We start from the raw sequence: 17,756 nt of genomic DNA, 5'->3' as shown, positions 1-17,756 counted from the left end.
TACCTATAAGTAACTAATTTGCGATTCCGTAGATTTTTTCCTACGAGACGAATATAAGTATTAAAGCGACTCCATCATATATAATAAATAAATATTGTCTTTTAACCGTTAGTGAAAAGGTAGCTATTATTTTACTCATATTTTTTCACTGCTTGTTCACAATTTTTTTATTAAAGGTTTTACATTAAAGGAAATATCAACCTTCTACGTAGATTACTATATAATGTGTTTTTACGATTTAATTCAATAAAATTCTTATAAATAAGATTAATATTTCTCATTGGAAATGTAACCATAAAGTTATTTTATCTATTCTTGGTTGTAGTCCAATGGTATAGTAGCTTGTATCAGTAATTACTAATTATGTCGATTGTACTCTGTGCAACCATCTAAGATCATTGACACTTGAGTATCATTGTAATTGAATAAATAAAAAATCAGTAAAAGTGTGTTTTTCTTTCAAATAAATATAGAAGGAACGTCAACATCACTAGTAGCAAGAAAGCTAATTTTTCTCGATTTCTCCATTCTCCTTGTGTTTATGTAAATTGTATCATGTTCGTATTTCACGGATTCCATGATATTTGTGAGAAAATTGGCTTATACATTATCCTGTTTATTTTGTTTATATCTAGAAAAGCATTATATCCTAGACAAATAGGATTTTTTGTTTTGAATTATGATATTTTCCTAGTGTAACTTTTATCTTAGGTACCTCTAGCTATATTTTATTATTACTTATGAAAACCTATATTGGAGAACTTCTATCTAAGTCAGTGGTAGAATTAAGTATCTGTTTAGAATAAGCGAGCCAAGATCAGTCTTTTGTGCCTGACAGACGGTGTCGATGTTTTTGGAGCTTGCCAGCGTGCCAGATTTCCTAACGTAGCGTAGAGCTAAAACGAGCGAAGATTCTACTTAATACCTCAGACACTGAAAATCGCTCAAGCCACTAGACCAAGGCTGTTCAGAAACAGCTTTGTAATATATATAATATTGTTATAATAATCATTCAAATATCAATCACCAAATAATATTAAAAAGCAACGAAATTTATTCGTCCCCGAACAAGTGTCTTAAACGATGATAAATAAACGTTATTCCCAAGCCGTTTTCCATATTTCACCCAATATATTAGAAATCTTTACTAAATTGTTAGTATTCCTGCAAGCTAATATATGCCCTAATGTATGAACTTAAAGGTTAAAACTCCATGCTCAGAACTTTGTAAGAATAATTGTTATTCTGGTCAGTATTATGCAAAACGGACACGTGATGAAAATCTTATATTGTTCAAAATATAAATATCTAAGTTACGTATTCTATCGTTTAGGTAACATTTTCTAGTAACAGATAACTATCTGTCTTGTATCTTAGAAATTAGGAATGGTGGTATTAAATTGATGGAGTTCTCAGGCAGACAAGAATGATTTTACTGTAAAATTTTAGATTTAAGGGAAAAGTTGTCATTATTTATCAAACAGCTCTGTTAAAAGAAAGCGAAGAATTTTGGTCTAGACTTTACCTGTTTTTTCTATACATGTAGATATAATCTAAACAGCATAGTTGCAACATAATTTTGTTTTAATTTAGTAGTAGATTTTTCTGACCATTCTTATATATTTTTAATTAAGCATAATTATGTTTTCATACAAATTATAGGGAACTATTTAATTTGTATGTGTTGTTTTATTGAGATCTTATTTTTCTAAATCAAGTAGATATGCCCTGCAATCAAAATCAATAAGAAAAGTTAGCAGAGCATTTTACGCTAAGTAAAAAAAATTCAGGGCTTAAGCGTAGATTATTCTACAACATATCAGAAATTAAACAACAATTGTGAGTGTTTTAAATGTGTGTATCCAAGTATCTAGTAAGTTATCTAACTTTACAGACACAAATTAAGGCAGTTTAATTTTAGCTTCCGTTTGGATCGATTGTCTAATTATATGAATCTGTACCATATACGAACTCTACTCTCTATTACGAACAACTCTGTTATATGCGTAAAAAATATATTACAGTATCGATTATCGTTGTCGTAGGAAACATAAATTCTTAACTTGGTATTTCACCTAGACAATCTTGTCCACAGTTTGAAATCTGGGCTAATCTAGCATTACATTTGGCTGAGGCCCAAGTATACTATTGTTTATCAAAGAATTTACTTGGTAAACGTTGATGTAGGATAATTAACTTAATCACACATTGTTAAGTTACACAACATTAAAGGCTGTTAATATGTTAAATTAGATAGAATGTAGATCATCAGATGGCCTCCGTTGCTTAGTGCTTAAATTTGATAGCGTAAAAAGTAGAATTGGTTCGACATATAATTCAGGCCGAAAAACCATGCTTCATTTAAGATCACTGTGTGTGCAACGTACTCCAAATATATACTACTAACGGTAAAGATACCAGGAAACCAAAGAAGTGCCCGTACATTGGGCATACAATTATCACGTTAAATTAACACATATGTAATGTATTTTTCTATGTTTAGGAACGTGCTGGGTGGTCACAGTGGAGTGAGTGGTCACTATGTTCAAGAACGTGTGACGGAGGCGTTTCAAGACAGCTACGAACCTGCTCATCACCAGTCGGCTGTAGGGGAGAACCAGTGCGGTACAAGATATGTAATATGCAGGTACGTCTATTGTAAACTATGTCTTACTGTCTTATGTAAGTATATAGAAATCGACGTTATAAATTTGTATTATATATCAAATGTGTTTTTTTTGTTTCTGCCTTAGCGTAGGAAATTCTTAGCCTTTGTTAAAATAATTGTGTTAGTTATCAGAGTTGTTTTAATCATATGCCTTATTTATCATAAGCCACACTTAGAGTTGTATATTTTAATAAACAACTCTAAGTGTGGCTGGCAAACAAAACAAACCACAAGAAATTAGCGATATTGATTTACAGTTACAACTGAACTCAATTTATTAAGGTCTCAAACGAATGGACCACTAAACTAGTTTTCACATAAAAACCTATGATTTACGTGACCATTACGTATTTAATTGCTTGGTAGGAAATGTTGGTAATTTGTTCCTTTGTTACAATGTTTTCAGTTCAAAAACGTTGATGTACTACCATAATTTGTTTATACAATATGCATTAGCCAAAGAAACATAAAAAAAACGCTGGGTTTGTAGCCTGCACCGGCTATATAACATACTATGTATATATTAGGGTTATACGTAGCGTGTCTTACTAATAGAAGGAGTGAAGGGGTTTAAATTAGTGACTTAATGAGGCTTTCAGACCTTTTTTTTTAAAAATTTTTCTTTTTTCAACATTCTTGAAAGAAACATTTGCGTAGTATTGAACGGGTTAAATCTGATAACAATATAAACTAAATATTTATTTAAACACGAAACTTAGGTCTATTTTATAGACGATGAAACCAAATAACTTAAATATATCTTTACTTTTTTATTTATTTTACTTAAAGTCACGTGTTTACTTTTACAACAAGATATATCACGGCGCTAGTTATGCATAGTATGCGCATTTTCTGTGAACGCTGTCTACAAATAGAAAACTATCAAAAAATCTTCTATATTGTCGATATTAGCGATAGTGCTGTCTCTATCCCTAATATTTTAAACAAATCTAGAGAATTCCTGCAACAAATTTCATAAACGAATTATTGAGTAAATATCACGTGGGCCTCCCGACATACATTCAAAGTTTCTACTAACTTGATTGTTGACTGCACTCGACTAATAGCCAGTGCAATTATAGCCCTCTGTCCTCACAGAATTTATTTAGTAGTAGAGAAACTTCGCAATTTGCCTCCCAACTTCTGAAGTCAATAAATTGTTTGCTTATTTTTGTTGAAAGTTTTCCTATGTCTGTTTTGAGTTTTATTCAAATATGTGTATTCTAGGATCATTTTATTTATGTTGGTAAATAAAGATTAACAAATCAAATCATTTTTTAATTAGACTATTTAAAATGGCGCTTTTTAACGTTAAACAAAATATAAAGATGATTCTAGTTATCCCTTTCAAAAGGTTGTTTCGCATGGAGAAGAATAGTCAAGAAACTCCACACTTACTCTTTTGATAATATTCTCATTTAATATTTGTATATATTAGACAAATATATATGAAGATAATTTACTCCAAACTACTATTTAGGTCTATTTTTGTAATTGTTAGTATACATGTTCCTCACATATTTACAAATTTCGAAACCGTAGAATATTACATTAAAGAGTAATAAAAAAAAGAATAAAACAGTGTATAAGATAAAAATAAATAATTATAGTTTGTAGTATTATAAAACAAAAATATGAAAAATTAGATCAGCAACCAATTGATTTTGTCAAGGCTCTATGATTGTCCTGTGGAGCAGGACTAGGACGTTTCTAAGCATTCTTATCGTGAATATAATCCTGTAACGGATAGGTTTTGTAGTTAACGTTTGCTATGGCTTAGGCCTAATCTAATAGTATCAATTGTGCATATGGAAAAGAAATCCCTCTATGCACAGACACGCAAACACGCAACAATTAAAATTAATTTTTCTATGAGAATTTAATGGTTTACTTCACTTATTTCTAATATGTCTTTCGTAAAAACTATTATAACCCGTTATTAATGGATTCGATCACAAACGTTTTTATAAATACATATTTTCGCATTAAAGCAAGTTATCTAAGTGAGCAGCTAGTTATTAAAACGTAAAATCAGAGTTGAGCCCTTACATCACAAAGCGTCCAGTCCGAAGCTACTTATGACTTTAATCGGCGTGAATTCCCCGCTGAGACGCGATGGAGCCTTAAATGTTGGGCTTACATGGCGATTGAGAAAAAAGTTAAAATTTTATGGCATACATGTGTTGTGTACATATAATGAAAATATGATACTACTGCTAGTTTAAGTCCTTAAAATTTATTGAAATTACCTTAACATGTAAGATGCCTCTAAGTAATGCAGTTTTAGTAAATTCATATTTGCACTATATTATATGTGACCTAACGAACTAGTATCTTTTATATTTGTATAGGAGGCTCACCTTTTAAGAATTGGTACGCTCTTTTCTTGAAGGACCCTAAGTCGAATTGGTTCGGAAATACTTCAGCGGGCAGCTGGTTCCATAAAGTGTTTTTGCATACATACATAGTTATTAATATTTTAAAACGTTATTTATGTCATTTCATTCCATACTCAAGCCTCAAATGCTGTTGCACGTCATTATATTTACTAAGTATTGGTCCGCGTGACTCTTCGTTTTGGTCAAACACAGTACTAATGATACGATGCAAGCAAGCTACGTCTATGATATTTTTTGTAAAGTTTTATTCAAAGATTATAGAAGCATGGAGGCCGTCCCCAAGCGGGCGTTAGGGAGGGAGGCTTCGACGCCGAATGAATGACAATAAGAAATGTTATTTGCCCCCACTTTATTGACTGCTGACGCTTTTAAATCTGATTGGCGCATGCTTTGTTTCTTCAACGAGCTATTTCTACTTTATTCAAGGATTTTTCTATGCAAATGGAATCAGAACAATGGTCTCTATAAATCATTCTAAAGTATTGCGTCTACTTATTAAAGTTATATTTGAGCGCAAAATAAAATACTGTTTACTGAATATGAAACATTGAAGATATTTGTTACTGTCTTCGTAGTGGGTACATTAACATTGATAATAATTGTAATGGAAATATGGTGAACTTTAACTCTTTAGTATGGCTTGGCTACCACTAATAGTTAACCGTAGTACGATGTAACTAATATAGTTTAATAGCTAGTTCGTAATATCGCAGCTGATTTTATTTGAAGGTTTAAGCAATTTACTCTAGTAAAGTAAAATATTTGATAGTCAAATATACAATTAAAAATTAACATATGGAACAATTTTCTATGTTACCCCATAGAAACTGTTCGTATTTCCGAAATATAATTTTTTTTTTGGTTTTTCCTTACTTTTCTTTTCTTTAGTTTTTCTTAATGTTCTCTCGATATCTCCTCAGTTTTCGAGGAAAAAAACATATAAACAAATAGTCGAATTAGCCGTCTTAGCCACATATTTTGCGATGCATTTTAATTTATATATATTTATGCTTCTGAATTAGGGGACATAAAACGTGTCTGTATGTATTTTATGATTGTCCTACTTAATTATGTTTTCTTATAGTAGAGAGACGAAAATATATTTTGTAATAATCATGTAAAAATGTCCCACGGGTGACTTTATGATATTATAGTGTATGTTACCTTCATATATCCATTCGAATAGAATTTATATCATTGATTTAAGCTCGTTAATTCCCGTGTGTAATTCTGGGGCGAGTGTACGTAAGCCGCATAAGTGCCTCCTCTAATCTATTAGTTAACTAACCCAGCTAAGCTCCTCGGATGTTTTAATTAACATAGGACATAGGTCAGACACATTTCTAGTCTAAACTTTGGCAAAATAGTGCTTTTTGGTTCTTATCATCATCTCTCCATTACAGTAAATGTCTAGTCCATTCATACCATGTGTATTACTCGGTATGTAATTGGTACTTGATCTAGAAACCTTTGTACATTATATTATATATACATTATTTATAATGTATTCAAATAAGCCACGCTAGATAAAATAAATACCACAACGCATAACACTTCATATGTCTAAAAAAAATGTAAAAGGTTTAAAATATTTGTTGTGTAATAGTTTTTTCATTTGTGACTGTTTCAATTTGACTCCGTTCGTAAATAACGATATACACAGAAGGCGAATTACATAATTGCCTTTGCATTTGGCTAACGAAATAAATAGTGACTAATTAGTTAAGGATTACTACTTCTCAATATTAATCTGGTAGTTAGCATAGAATCTGTGATCTGTATTTATTTTATTATATTTTATAGCCATGCCGCGCAAACGTGTCTCTTCTAGAAGAAGACATATGGAGGGAACAGCAGTGTAGTGCACATGACAATACTCCTTACGGCGGTGAACTCTTCCACTGGCGTGCTCATCGTGATGATGCTGAACCGTGTGCGCTGACATGCCGAGGAACTCCACAACATTCCGGCTTAAAGCCTGAACCGGTAAGATATATTTATATTTATATAATAAAATACTAAATTCAGGCTGTTCACACTTTATTAGAAAAATGGGGGGAACGAATAGTAAGTTCATATCTCTGTGAAATCATCATCTGTTTTGACCGCCGTCGATAGTTGCCTTAAACATACAGTATAAAAACAGTTGACATATAGGCAACGGTTGGTCATTTCGCTAACAAGCGATTTCTTCCAGGCAACCCAAGTATAAAAAAGAAACACATACAGAGGTTAAAATGTTAAATAATTAACGAAAAGTTATAAAATTACATGTTATACAAGAAATATCTCAGTCATCATCTAAACAAACATTTATAAATAAGTTTAGGAATTCATAGGATAGGATGGATATTAATTTTTTCAAATAATCCTTCATTAATAAATAATCGATGAGCACCTGGCTCTGCAAAGTCGTCATCAACATCTGTTCGTTTAAGGACAAAAGTAGATTTTTATTTTAGGTAACTTTCTACAATAATTAATTAAAATATCATTAATAGTTTCTAGTAAAATACAATAAGCAATACTAATTCCTTACAAAAGTTTATATTATAAATTTGAGAAACTAAATTTCGTTGAAAGGTAGATAAATATTTCAATGGAAACATCTCGTTATAAGACTTGTCTTGAATTTATCTAATTAGCTCAAGAAAATTAAGCCAAATTTTGCGTCAAGGCTCATTTTTGTGTTTATGCCAATTACGGTACTTGTTTATTTAAGCAAGGCCCGAAATTTCATTGAAATTATAAGGTTAAGTTTTATTTGAACTAAGTAGGCCAAGAATTTTTATGTATAAATAAACCACAGAAAGTTTATACTATTTTATATCGTCGAGCTTTTTTTATATACAACAGGGGGCGAATGAGCAGGAGGCTCACCTGATGTTAAGTGGTACCGCTGCCCATGGACACTCAATGAGTGGATTTATAGATTCATTTTATTCATCTATACATGTATCTGTTTACATTCTATTATGTATATAATTTGTTACTAACTATTCTATTCCTGGCTGCGGATTGGTGCAGACAGGAATGGAACCTACGACCCCTGTGATCAGAGTTGCTAAATAGAAGTCTTTTACGTAATTTCCTAATCGTTTCTTTATTCTTTCAGACAGTAACGTTAGATGATGAGGATCGCGTGGTGGTGGCTGTACTGGCTCCCAGAGTGTCGGATGGCACAAGATGTCGGCCTGGTAGCCTTGATATGTGTATTGATGGACGATGTCAGGTAATTAAATTTGTAGATCAAATTTTTAACAATGGAAAAACACTGTATTATATTAAGGGCCTGTTACACAATGTCTGGAGAAGTTCCAAATAAGCTATTTGTTAATTATTGGTAGGATAGACAGTATTTTTGCGTTTCACGACTGTCAAATAGCGCTATACGTCATGAAATTCGAAGTATCTTATTTGGAACGAGATACTTATCTTTCGAATAATTTATGTGTTGCATAGCTATTTGGCACTTTATCCATACATTGTGAAACAGGCTCTTAGTCTACATTTTATCGTAAAGCCTGGTCTTTTGACAAATGAATCCCTATTACTCTTGGTCACGGCATCCATCACGCGTGAATAGCTGGACCGATTCCGATAATTATTTTTTGTGTTTGTTATTGTCAAGAGAAGATAATTGATTTCTCTAATGAAAGGAAAAAATCCAAAAAACTACGCGGAAATTTATAAAATTTAAAAATACAGTGCATAGCGCTTTTATAATTCAAAATCTTTTGATGTAACCTTATGTCGTGCGATTTAACATTGACATAGATGTAAAAAAATGAATATCGTTTAAAACAAATGCTTCGATCGCAGTTATTAGAGTGATTTCTAACAAATAATGAATTTCTTAGTGCACGTTAGTTCACAGCTATCACGCCTAATATTAAAAGTTCAATTTAATATGGAGTTTTGGTAAGTTTGGATAGACTAACATCCACGTTACTAATATAACACTTGGTTATAAAGAAGAATACAATAGTTTTATTGAATTTCTAGATGTCCAGAAAAACAAACAAAGAATTTTGTATATCATAAAGCATTAGAATAATAAACACATTATTGCTGAAATATTTTTTTTTGTTAAATATACCAATTCGAAATTAATATTCATAGTTAATACTGGAGAACGTCTCGCTAGTAATGTATATAAAACGATACACATTTACTTTATACTTACCGATTTATATAAATGTCAAGCTATTATTAAATGATATAAAGTAATAATACAAACGTAGTGTTAAAACAAAACTCCAAACTCAACGCGATTAAATCGCGCGCGACAAGTGTTTTCCCAAAATGTGAGGCACGCCCCACCACTAAAATAACTCTTGTTTATGACAAAACGCACTGTTTACCAGATCCCGGGAAATAAACATGGCAACCCTTCTAAATAACTTCCGATATGACACTTGAATATTTTAGTGTTATGTGTATATAGAAGTGAATTTGTGTCGGGAATTTTTCATATTAGAGTCCTGTCTCTGTGTTAAAATAATGTGAGCTCCGGTAAAGGATAAATATTATTGTTTGAGGGTATGGTGTTTTACTTTAATAGGTTACTATTTCTGGTTGAATGAGGCTTTACTTATATCTTTTTTTATATAATAGGAGGCAAATGGCGGGGCTGATTTTAAGGGACCGCCCCGCACATTCACATTGCCAGAAGGCTCGCGAGTGCCTTGCCGGCCTTTCATGAATTGCTCTTTTTTTAAAGGACCTTAAGACAAATTCCATCGGAAATATTTCAGTGGGCAGCAAAAACTGCATTAAGAAACATGCAGTTGTAGAACGACGGACGTTGAGGTGATACGGATGGTATTTGGTGTACTGACTTGACGTCCGATGATAAAACTCAGGTTTAAAAAACTCCTCTGAACTTATGCGCCCTTGATTTGAGAGCAGTAAATGTAAAATTAGATTCAATTAATATTTCTTTTTTTTGACGTTCATAAGTGTACATTATGATACCTATATGAATAAATAAATTTTGTCTTTTGACTTTTGACTTATGGTTAATAAAGTAGAAGATGCAGAGTACCCCACATCTCTATAAAATCTCAAGGATCAAGCCGCACGGAAAGTTACTGGTCGTTGACGATCCGTGATAATAAACAACAGTTAAGGAAAGTTTTGAGTCACTTTAACATAAAAACTGAATCTGCCTTCAACAGACGCACTATCCTACTCTTCTAAATAAATATAGAAAGAATAGCCCATGATCCATTTTGTTTGAAAGACGAACCTGTACCTCATAAACTAAAGATGTCTTTAGATGTGAAGTCTTTTGCTTTCCTCTTGTCTCTTAGTAGACACCAGAGATTTATACTTTAATTAATAGAATGAAATAATCATATTCATTTTCTTATAACTACAATGAGAGAGGATACTATACTTATGAAGACCTTAGGATCTTTTTCGAAGTCGAGATTGTATATATTATTTACAAACAATGTGAGATACCTTAAAGATTACTTTTTGACGTGGGTCCAATCGTTTCGTTTGAAACTTTTAAGAGATTTAACTTGACGTGAACTTAAGATATTTGTTCTTCCCGTACCTTCATTTGAATAGTTTCCTGCTTTCTTTTGTTATACGAGTTTCGTTTTAAAACTTTATACAACAGAGCAAGGTAAGGTACAGGAAGAGTTGCAGCGCTAAAAGTATTTTGAAATAGATGGATATACTCGGATGTAGTAGTAATGTGTGCCTTTTATTATCTTTATAATAAAATCTGGTTATTGAAATGTACAGAGCATCGTTTTGTACTCATTTATTTTATTTAAAAAAATAACGTCATTTCTTTACGACATAGAACTGCAACGCAGTTATGCCTCCTACATACTGCCTTATGTGCGAGTGTCTATGGTCACCCGTGTCACTTAACATCAGGTAAGGAGGTTTGTCTCTCATTTTATAAAAATATTCGCTATTTTATTAATGCACCTGTTATGTTGTATTTAGTACTTGACGTAATTAAAAGAATACTATAAACCGCAGAACAAGTAAAAAATGATTTAGGCACCGCAATCGTGCCAAATATATCTACTTCACAAAAATATTATAAAGACACATATTAAAGTTAAAATATTTCAAAAGTTAATATAATATGTATCCCATGATTACAAACTCTGTAAAGCAAGCAAACTAATCTAATAAAAAATAAAAAATAAATAGTTTAAGTACTAATTATAATTATACACTCTAATCAAACGCGTTTTATTAAGTAAAACTGTATAATAAGCAAAGTTTTTTGTTGATATTGACAGTATAATCTGCATTCATTGAACACCTGCAAACCTGTATTTCAGTATTCGAAAGAGTTGGGCTTAATAACACTTTGAATACTGATTACTGTGCTTTTGAAAGCTTTTATGCGCTTAATAATTTCCATATGCGGATGATATTTTTCAGGTAGGTAAATTATCGTATGTACATTTTACGCTATGTTTTTTGGTTCGATCCGTGATTGTTAATCCATACAGAGGTTTATATGTAGTTAATAATTACACTGAATATTTGCGAATTACCTTATTCAGAATAATATATCATTAAAAAACTTTGATATAAACTTAAATACAAAAGCATTCAATTAGCACCATTGTACAATAATTCTATTGAATTGAATTAGAAAAAATGCGTGTGTTTCGAACGTTTTGTAGGGTTTGCGTTTTGACTCGTGAATTGAAATAATTGAAAGTCCTTTTACATATGTATATCATTTATTATTTTCATTTTAACACTAAGTATCGAACAAAACATCCACAATTCATTGATTTCAAAGAAATAAAATAGTACAAAACACAATCTAAATAACCTCTCTAAGAATGCGTTTCTCTGAAATTTCTCATGAATATTGTATTGTTAGAGTAAATTTCTCTGTGGTATACCCGACCCCTTAAGTAATGGCCTATTTGTGTAGCTTAAAGCATTCACATTTAAATGTTATCTATCTGGTAAATTTAAGGAAAACATGTAAATATGATGGATTATATTATGCTCATTTATTACCTCATTATACACAACGGAAACCTATATATAGGCACCCCAAAAAACGCCCTTTCTTCGACTAACCCTTTCTCCTTCCAATTTTTAACCACTTTCTTTAAAACAAAATTTTCACTAACGTTTGAAAACTTACATTCCGTACACCCAAAAAAACAAAATATCTTTATTCATATAAGTAAAAAAGTACACTTATGAACGTCAAAAAAATTGAATTAATTGTAAATTTACATGTACTACCAGTTCGCAAGTCAAGGGCGTAGATCGGGCTAGAGATCCACTAAAAATCTTAAACAATTCTGTGCAATTCAAATCTTAACCAGTCCTGTACTGAAATAGAAAATATTCTTATTATGCAAGAATAGTTTAACAATAAATGTACTCGTATTGTTAATTACCGTCTACATGTCAAAAGGAAGATGCTGATGCCGTATGCTGCCCACAACACATAGAATCTTAGTGCGGGGGCTAGCTAGTACATTCATATTACCTAAATCCTTCTTAATGTTCTATATATATAATAAAGTTTTCTCTTTCTCTCAGACGTCATATACATTTTTTAAAAATTTTAAAGCAATAACTATAATTAAAAAAATATGATATTACATTTTCAGCCGAACATGTAATATCTAATATCGAATATGTATTGTAAATCCCTATATACAAATATTAGTACATTCCTGAAAGTTGCTTATCAAGGAAGAAATTAGATGGTTTGTGGAAATTAAAAATACTGTAGCTTGGTCATTTGGCGTAGCTACAAGCTAAAACTATTTTGTACCAGAAAATCTTTTTGCATTTTTAATCTTGTTGTATCATTACTTACGCGTGTTTAATTTCTGTTCTAAAGTTTTAATTAACTATTCCATATATAAAAATGAGAAACTAATATTCAGGATAGATTATTCGAAACGTACCTATGTTGAGCTTTAAAAGCATTTGGTAAAAATATTTTTATTTCACTCGATCCACATATTGTATCGATTTTCATATATTATAAATACAATTATTACGATAAAACAACACAAATATAAATGTTAGCTATCGTTTCAAAGACATCTTGTTAGATTAAAAACAATATACTTTATGCAGACTGCATATATGTATAAAGATGTGTGTCACGTCAGCCTGACAATATCTTGCTTATTTTGAAGAAAAACGAGATAATAAAATAGTGTATGTTACTTTTAATCCCAAAATCTCTCCATCCTCTGTAACTTCCAATAGCGATCGCAATTAATAAACTTTGTACTGCGCGATGCAAAGGTTGCGACATAAGCGCTACGGATATTAAAACACACACACACCCACTTGTATTTAAAAAAGGAATGGAAGTTACTAGCCTCTCACCATTCAACACGTATATATTTTTAAATAACTCATTAAGTGCACAAATTTTATTGCAATATATTAAACCATATTACTCAGATTTATTTAAATGTAATTATTTTGTTTTATGTTAGTAATAATATTAACAAAACTATGGATATAAGTTCGTTCACTACAATAAACTTCTAACAATAGGTAACAAAAATTCGAGTGCTGAATTGGCTTTCGACACACAAATATACCACCGGTATTTTTATTTGAAACTTCAATAGACAAGTAGATCTATTCACAATACGTAAAAAAACCGAACAAAAATAAAAACAATGCCAGTCAATGCTTACATAAATTCAAATATTAAAATATTTCGAGCACTGTTGTATAAGCGTCTACTTTTTGTCTGTCGGATTTTGAATAATACATTTACGATTTTGTTGCCATTTTGAATTTATTTTGTATGACTCGACCTCGGCATATTTCTGTTTAGCTCTAACTCAATATGAATTCTGATTTGAATTGAATTGATTGAAGCTGAATTTCTGGTAGATCATACGAGCAATTCGTTTAAATATTTGATTTAAAGTAATATTCGATCAGGCAAAACCTGTATCATCCAACTAACAACTTAACTAAAAAATTTAAATATATTTACTTGTATGGACACCTTAGCCCTTAAACCTCTCTTGGACAAGCAAATATGCTGGGGCGTACGCAGACTCAAATATCTTCCTCCAACTTTTTTTTTCAAGCCTTAAAACGTTTGGAGCAGAGACTTTTGGGATGTGGGGTGTTAACATGCACAGGCGCTAATTAATTGTTAATTTGGCGCCTGATAGATAATACCAGCGACCCCAGAGCTAGTGCTTTTCTCGCTCAACGAACAAGTATTGCAATACAGCAAATGTTGCCAGCATTAAAGGTGCACTGAAACAGGGACTAAACTTTTAAAATTTGTATTATTATTATTACAATGTAGGTTAAGAATATTGCATTTTTGTGTATTTGAAAAAAAACGATTTCATTACTCGTACAAATAAAATTGTACTCGACTCGACAAAATAGCAAGAACGAACGTCTAATCTTAATGTCTTAAATAAAACTGTAAATGAATTGTTTAAGAGACTTACACAGTGTCTCTCGTTATACCAAACATGAGAAATAAATGTTACAAGCGCATATTTTAATTTTAGAAACGAGAGCAAACATAGTCAGACAAAGAGTACCGGGTACGTCCCGAGTGAGGACCAAGTTATACGCGCTTGTTTTTTTTTTCAAAATCAAATTTGTTTAAAGATATTTGTCATAATAATTTTACTAACAGACAACAATCAATAAATAACTACAGAATTACTCCATGCTGTGACACATGTGTACTAAACGTAACACGGATTTAGACGATTTTCAGCATATATCGTTCACCAACCTAATAATGTTACTGGTTTTAATACTGAGGGTTTAAATGGGTTAAACACAGCAAATCTATTGTTAGCACAATTTTAATAATATTTATGGTATATTATAATAAATCTAATTTTTATATCCGTCTTTTATTTTTATTTTAAAAGTTTTATTTCATAAAAATCTTACATACTCCTGTAAACAATATGTATGGAATAATGAGAGATGTTCGCTTCATCTTACATTTTAAACCGGTGTATGCCTTATTATTTCGCGTTCCCGTTCCCTGATGATGTCAGGTCGCATCCGGCATTGTCACGAGGTTTCAATCCCTATCTTTTTTGTTTAGCCACACAACTGTTTGTCTGAAAAAGGCTTTAATCATTGTTGTTTGATGCTCATTGATTCTGTTGTTAATGACATAAAAATTATTGTAGATGTCCACGATTTTTGCGTAATGAGTTTAAATTAAAAAGTTATTGGTATTATCAATATACTATATGTAGTGAATAATTAACGGATTTATTTTATTTTCAATTTAATTTATTTGCATTTGGTTACGTGTTTTATATGTTTACGTGTAAATCTTATATGAAGCTGTTATTTTATTTATAAGTCTAATTTATAATCAACTTTGTAGTTATCGTCATTAAAAATACCTACCGTTATTTAATATATATACAAAATATTTATGAACTTTTTTATTAATAAAAAGTTAGAAGCTACGAAACTTTTAAAATATCTAAACTTCAATAATTACGAAAGGAATATTATATTTTGTTATGAAGTTTCAAGCTCTGGGTGATAAAAGTAAAAAACATAAAGTATCGGTAGTAAAACCTTTTTACCTTTAAATAATTGGGTCACGTTTAAGAAAAACAGCTTTTTAAGGTTCTCGAGTGGTAAGTTTGGGTCGATCCATTTCCCTCAATAACTTTTAAACTTTGATCATTGGTTCATGATTTTTCTCAGTTTTTCCATCACCTGTCTTTTTTATTTCAAGTGATGTTTTCTTCTATTTATATAGCTTTAAACTACATCTTGTATATGTGTAGTCCCTTCAACAATGTCAAACTCAAAACTTGATTTACGAACTTACAAGGGTTGCTGTCAGTTGCAAGATTTTGTTTCCAAGATCAACATAATTTGGTATGGTAATAATAGGGTGGCAAGTTAAATTTGGATACTTCCTACATTAATAGAATCTGACGCGAAAAAAGGGGTTATAACGCTTTAGGAAAAATCCTAAAGCTATCTAGATTTATTTGCTAAAAAACAATATTAATAAATAAGAACCATAACTAACAATTTGTGTCCTAAAAAGTTTGTATCGCAGTTTATATAAAATTAAATTAATAAGAGGTAAAATCGTTGGTAAAAAATATTTATATGAGCATTTTTCGTTCATTAATCGAACATTAAATTTTGTAGTTAAAATGTCCATTATTACCGTGAGAGATAACTTAATGAAGCAATTTAAAGTACTGTATAGCTTATCCAACTTTAATATATGAATATTAATCTTTAAATATTGTTATTATACAAATTTAATTGTACGCAAATTATTAACTAATTATTTTAGTACTAACTTATTACATAAAAACATATTCATACATAGTCCCGGTTTCTCAATATACTAGACAAATTTAGACACTTAAATTCAATAACAAAGAGCATATCTCCTATTTATAATGAGATCCAAAGGCGGGCTTTGATCTCGGTGAAAGGCAGGGAACATTTAAGTGACATTTACATTATCAGTTGCCAATTTTGGAGATTACGTGCCAGATTTGTGGGTAACATTATTCCTTGAGTTCAATAATATAGCCCTGATAAATTTGTATTGTAAAATATGTTATTAATAAAAACGTTAAATCTGTGACAAATTATTTCAACAAATAGTTTTAGATCTACTAATTTGAATCTCTTAATAAGTCATGCGTCCTATACTTTTTTTGTTTTCACTGAGATAGCATAGAACATTTCAATCTAGCCTAACTTACGACTAATGTCGACTACGTCTAACCTATTAGTGAAATAGGTTAGACTTAAATAGCGGCAATCGGATGGGACGTGCTCGATCCCTTACGCCCAAACCCAACAACCTATCTCATCATTTTTGATCAACTGAGGCAGAAATCTTAATCCGAATATTGATAAAAGAGCGCCAATAACCAAACCACGGATTGTAATAGCCATATGTCGATACAAGCTATCCACGGTAGGTCGGATCGGTGTATGTGGATAGATTGTATGAAAATGACAGTTCAACAGTGCCAATATCCTTCTTCAATCTTCAATATCTCAATCTTAAGATTTTAACTTACACAAGTTTTTAAAATATTTAAAAAGGTATATGTCTTAAACATAGACATTTATATTTTAATATTATATGAACGGTTTTAGGTACTTTATTTGGTTTATATTGATTATCAAATATGATTGTAAAGAGCGAAGAGATTGCTTGATTCTATCCTAATCTATCGGATTGTCTATTGGGATGCAGATAGGAGATCGTTCGACTGTCACGATCTTATCTCAGATTGTTTTAAATCTGAGATTGTGGATTAATTATTGGGTTCGGGCGTTAGAGGATAGGACGTGCTTTGGTATGGGACTATAAATATACTTGTGAGGACACGTTAGCCCCGTCTCACCTCCCTCGGTCAAGCAAAAAAGCTGGGGCGTCCGCAGAGGAGTCGGAAAATATTAACCGGATCAAATATTAGAATCTTTTCTCCAATTTCGATTTCCTTCCCTTTGGAGTAAAGACTCTTGGGGCCTAGGGTTAAAGTGCACAGGCGCTGATTAAAGACTTAAGTTGGCGCCGGGTATTTAGTACCGGGGACATGTGGGGCGATGTGTTCTTCTTTAGATAGAATCAAAAACATTGACCCTTTTTCGCACTCCTCTTCCGCCTTATTTAAAAAATAAAATAAAACAACTATAATAAT

The 17,756-nt window shown here is 31.3% G+C and overlaps 1 protein-coding gene across 6 annotated transcripts in view; it reads left to right on the top strand.

Moving 5' to 3' along the window:
- The window catches only part of LOC110993781 (protein madd-4), a 185,001-nt gene that overhangs the window by 138,667 nt on the left and 28,578 nt on the right, over nt 1–17,756 (top strand). For all 6 annotated transcript variants that reach the window (XM_045628852.1, XM_045628849.1, XM_045628851.1 and 3 more), the window contains exons 5-7: nt 2,504–2,647; nt 6,871–7,053; nt 8,183–8,299. In XM_045628852.1, the coding sequence (XP_045484808.1) occupies nt 2,504–2,647; nt 6,871–7,053; nt 8,183–8,299 (444 nt within the window). The remainder of the gene's footprint in view (nt 1–2,503; nt 2,648–6,870; nt 7,054–8,182; nt 8,300–17,756) is intronic.

The sequence above is a fragment of the Pieris rapae genome, chromosome 7 (genome assembly GCF_905147795.1).
Source record: "Pieris rapae chromosome 7, ilPieRapa1.1, whole genome shotgun sequence".
Classification (NCBI taxonomy): domain Eukaryota; kingdom Metazoa; phylum Arthropoda; class Insecta; order Lepidoptera; family Pieridae; genus Pieris; species Pieris rapae.
The sequence above is the reverse complement of the archived record's forward strand: the minus strand, read 5'-3'. Positions and strand labels throughout refer to the sequence as shown.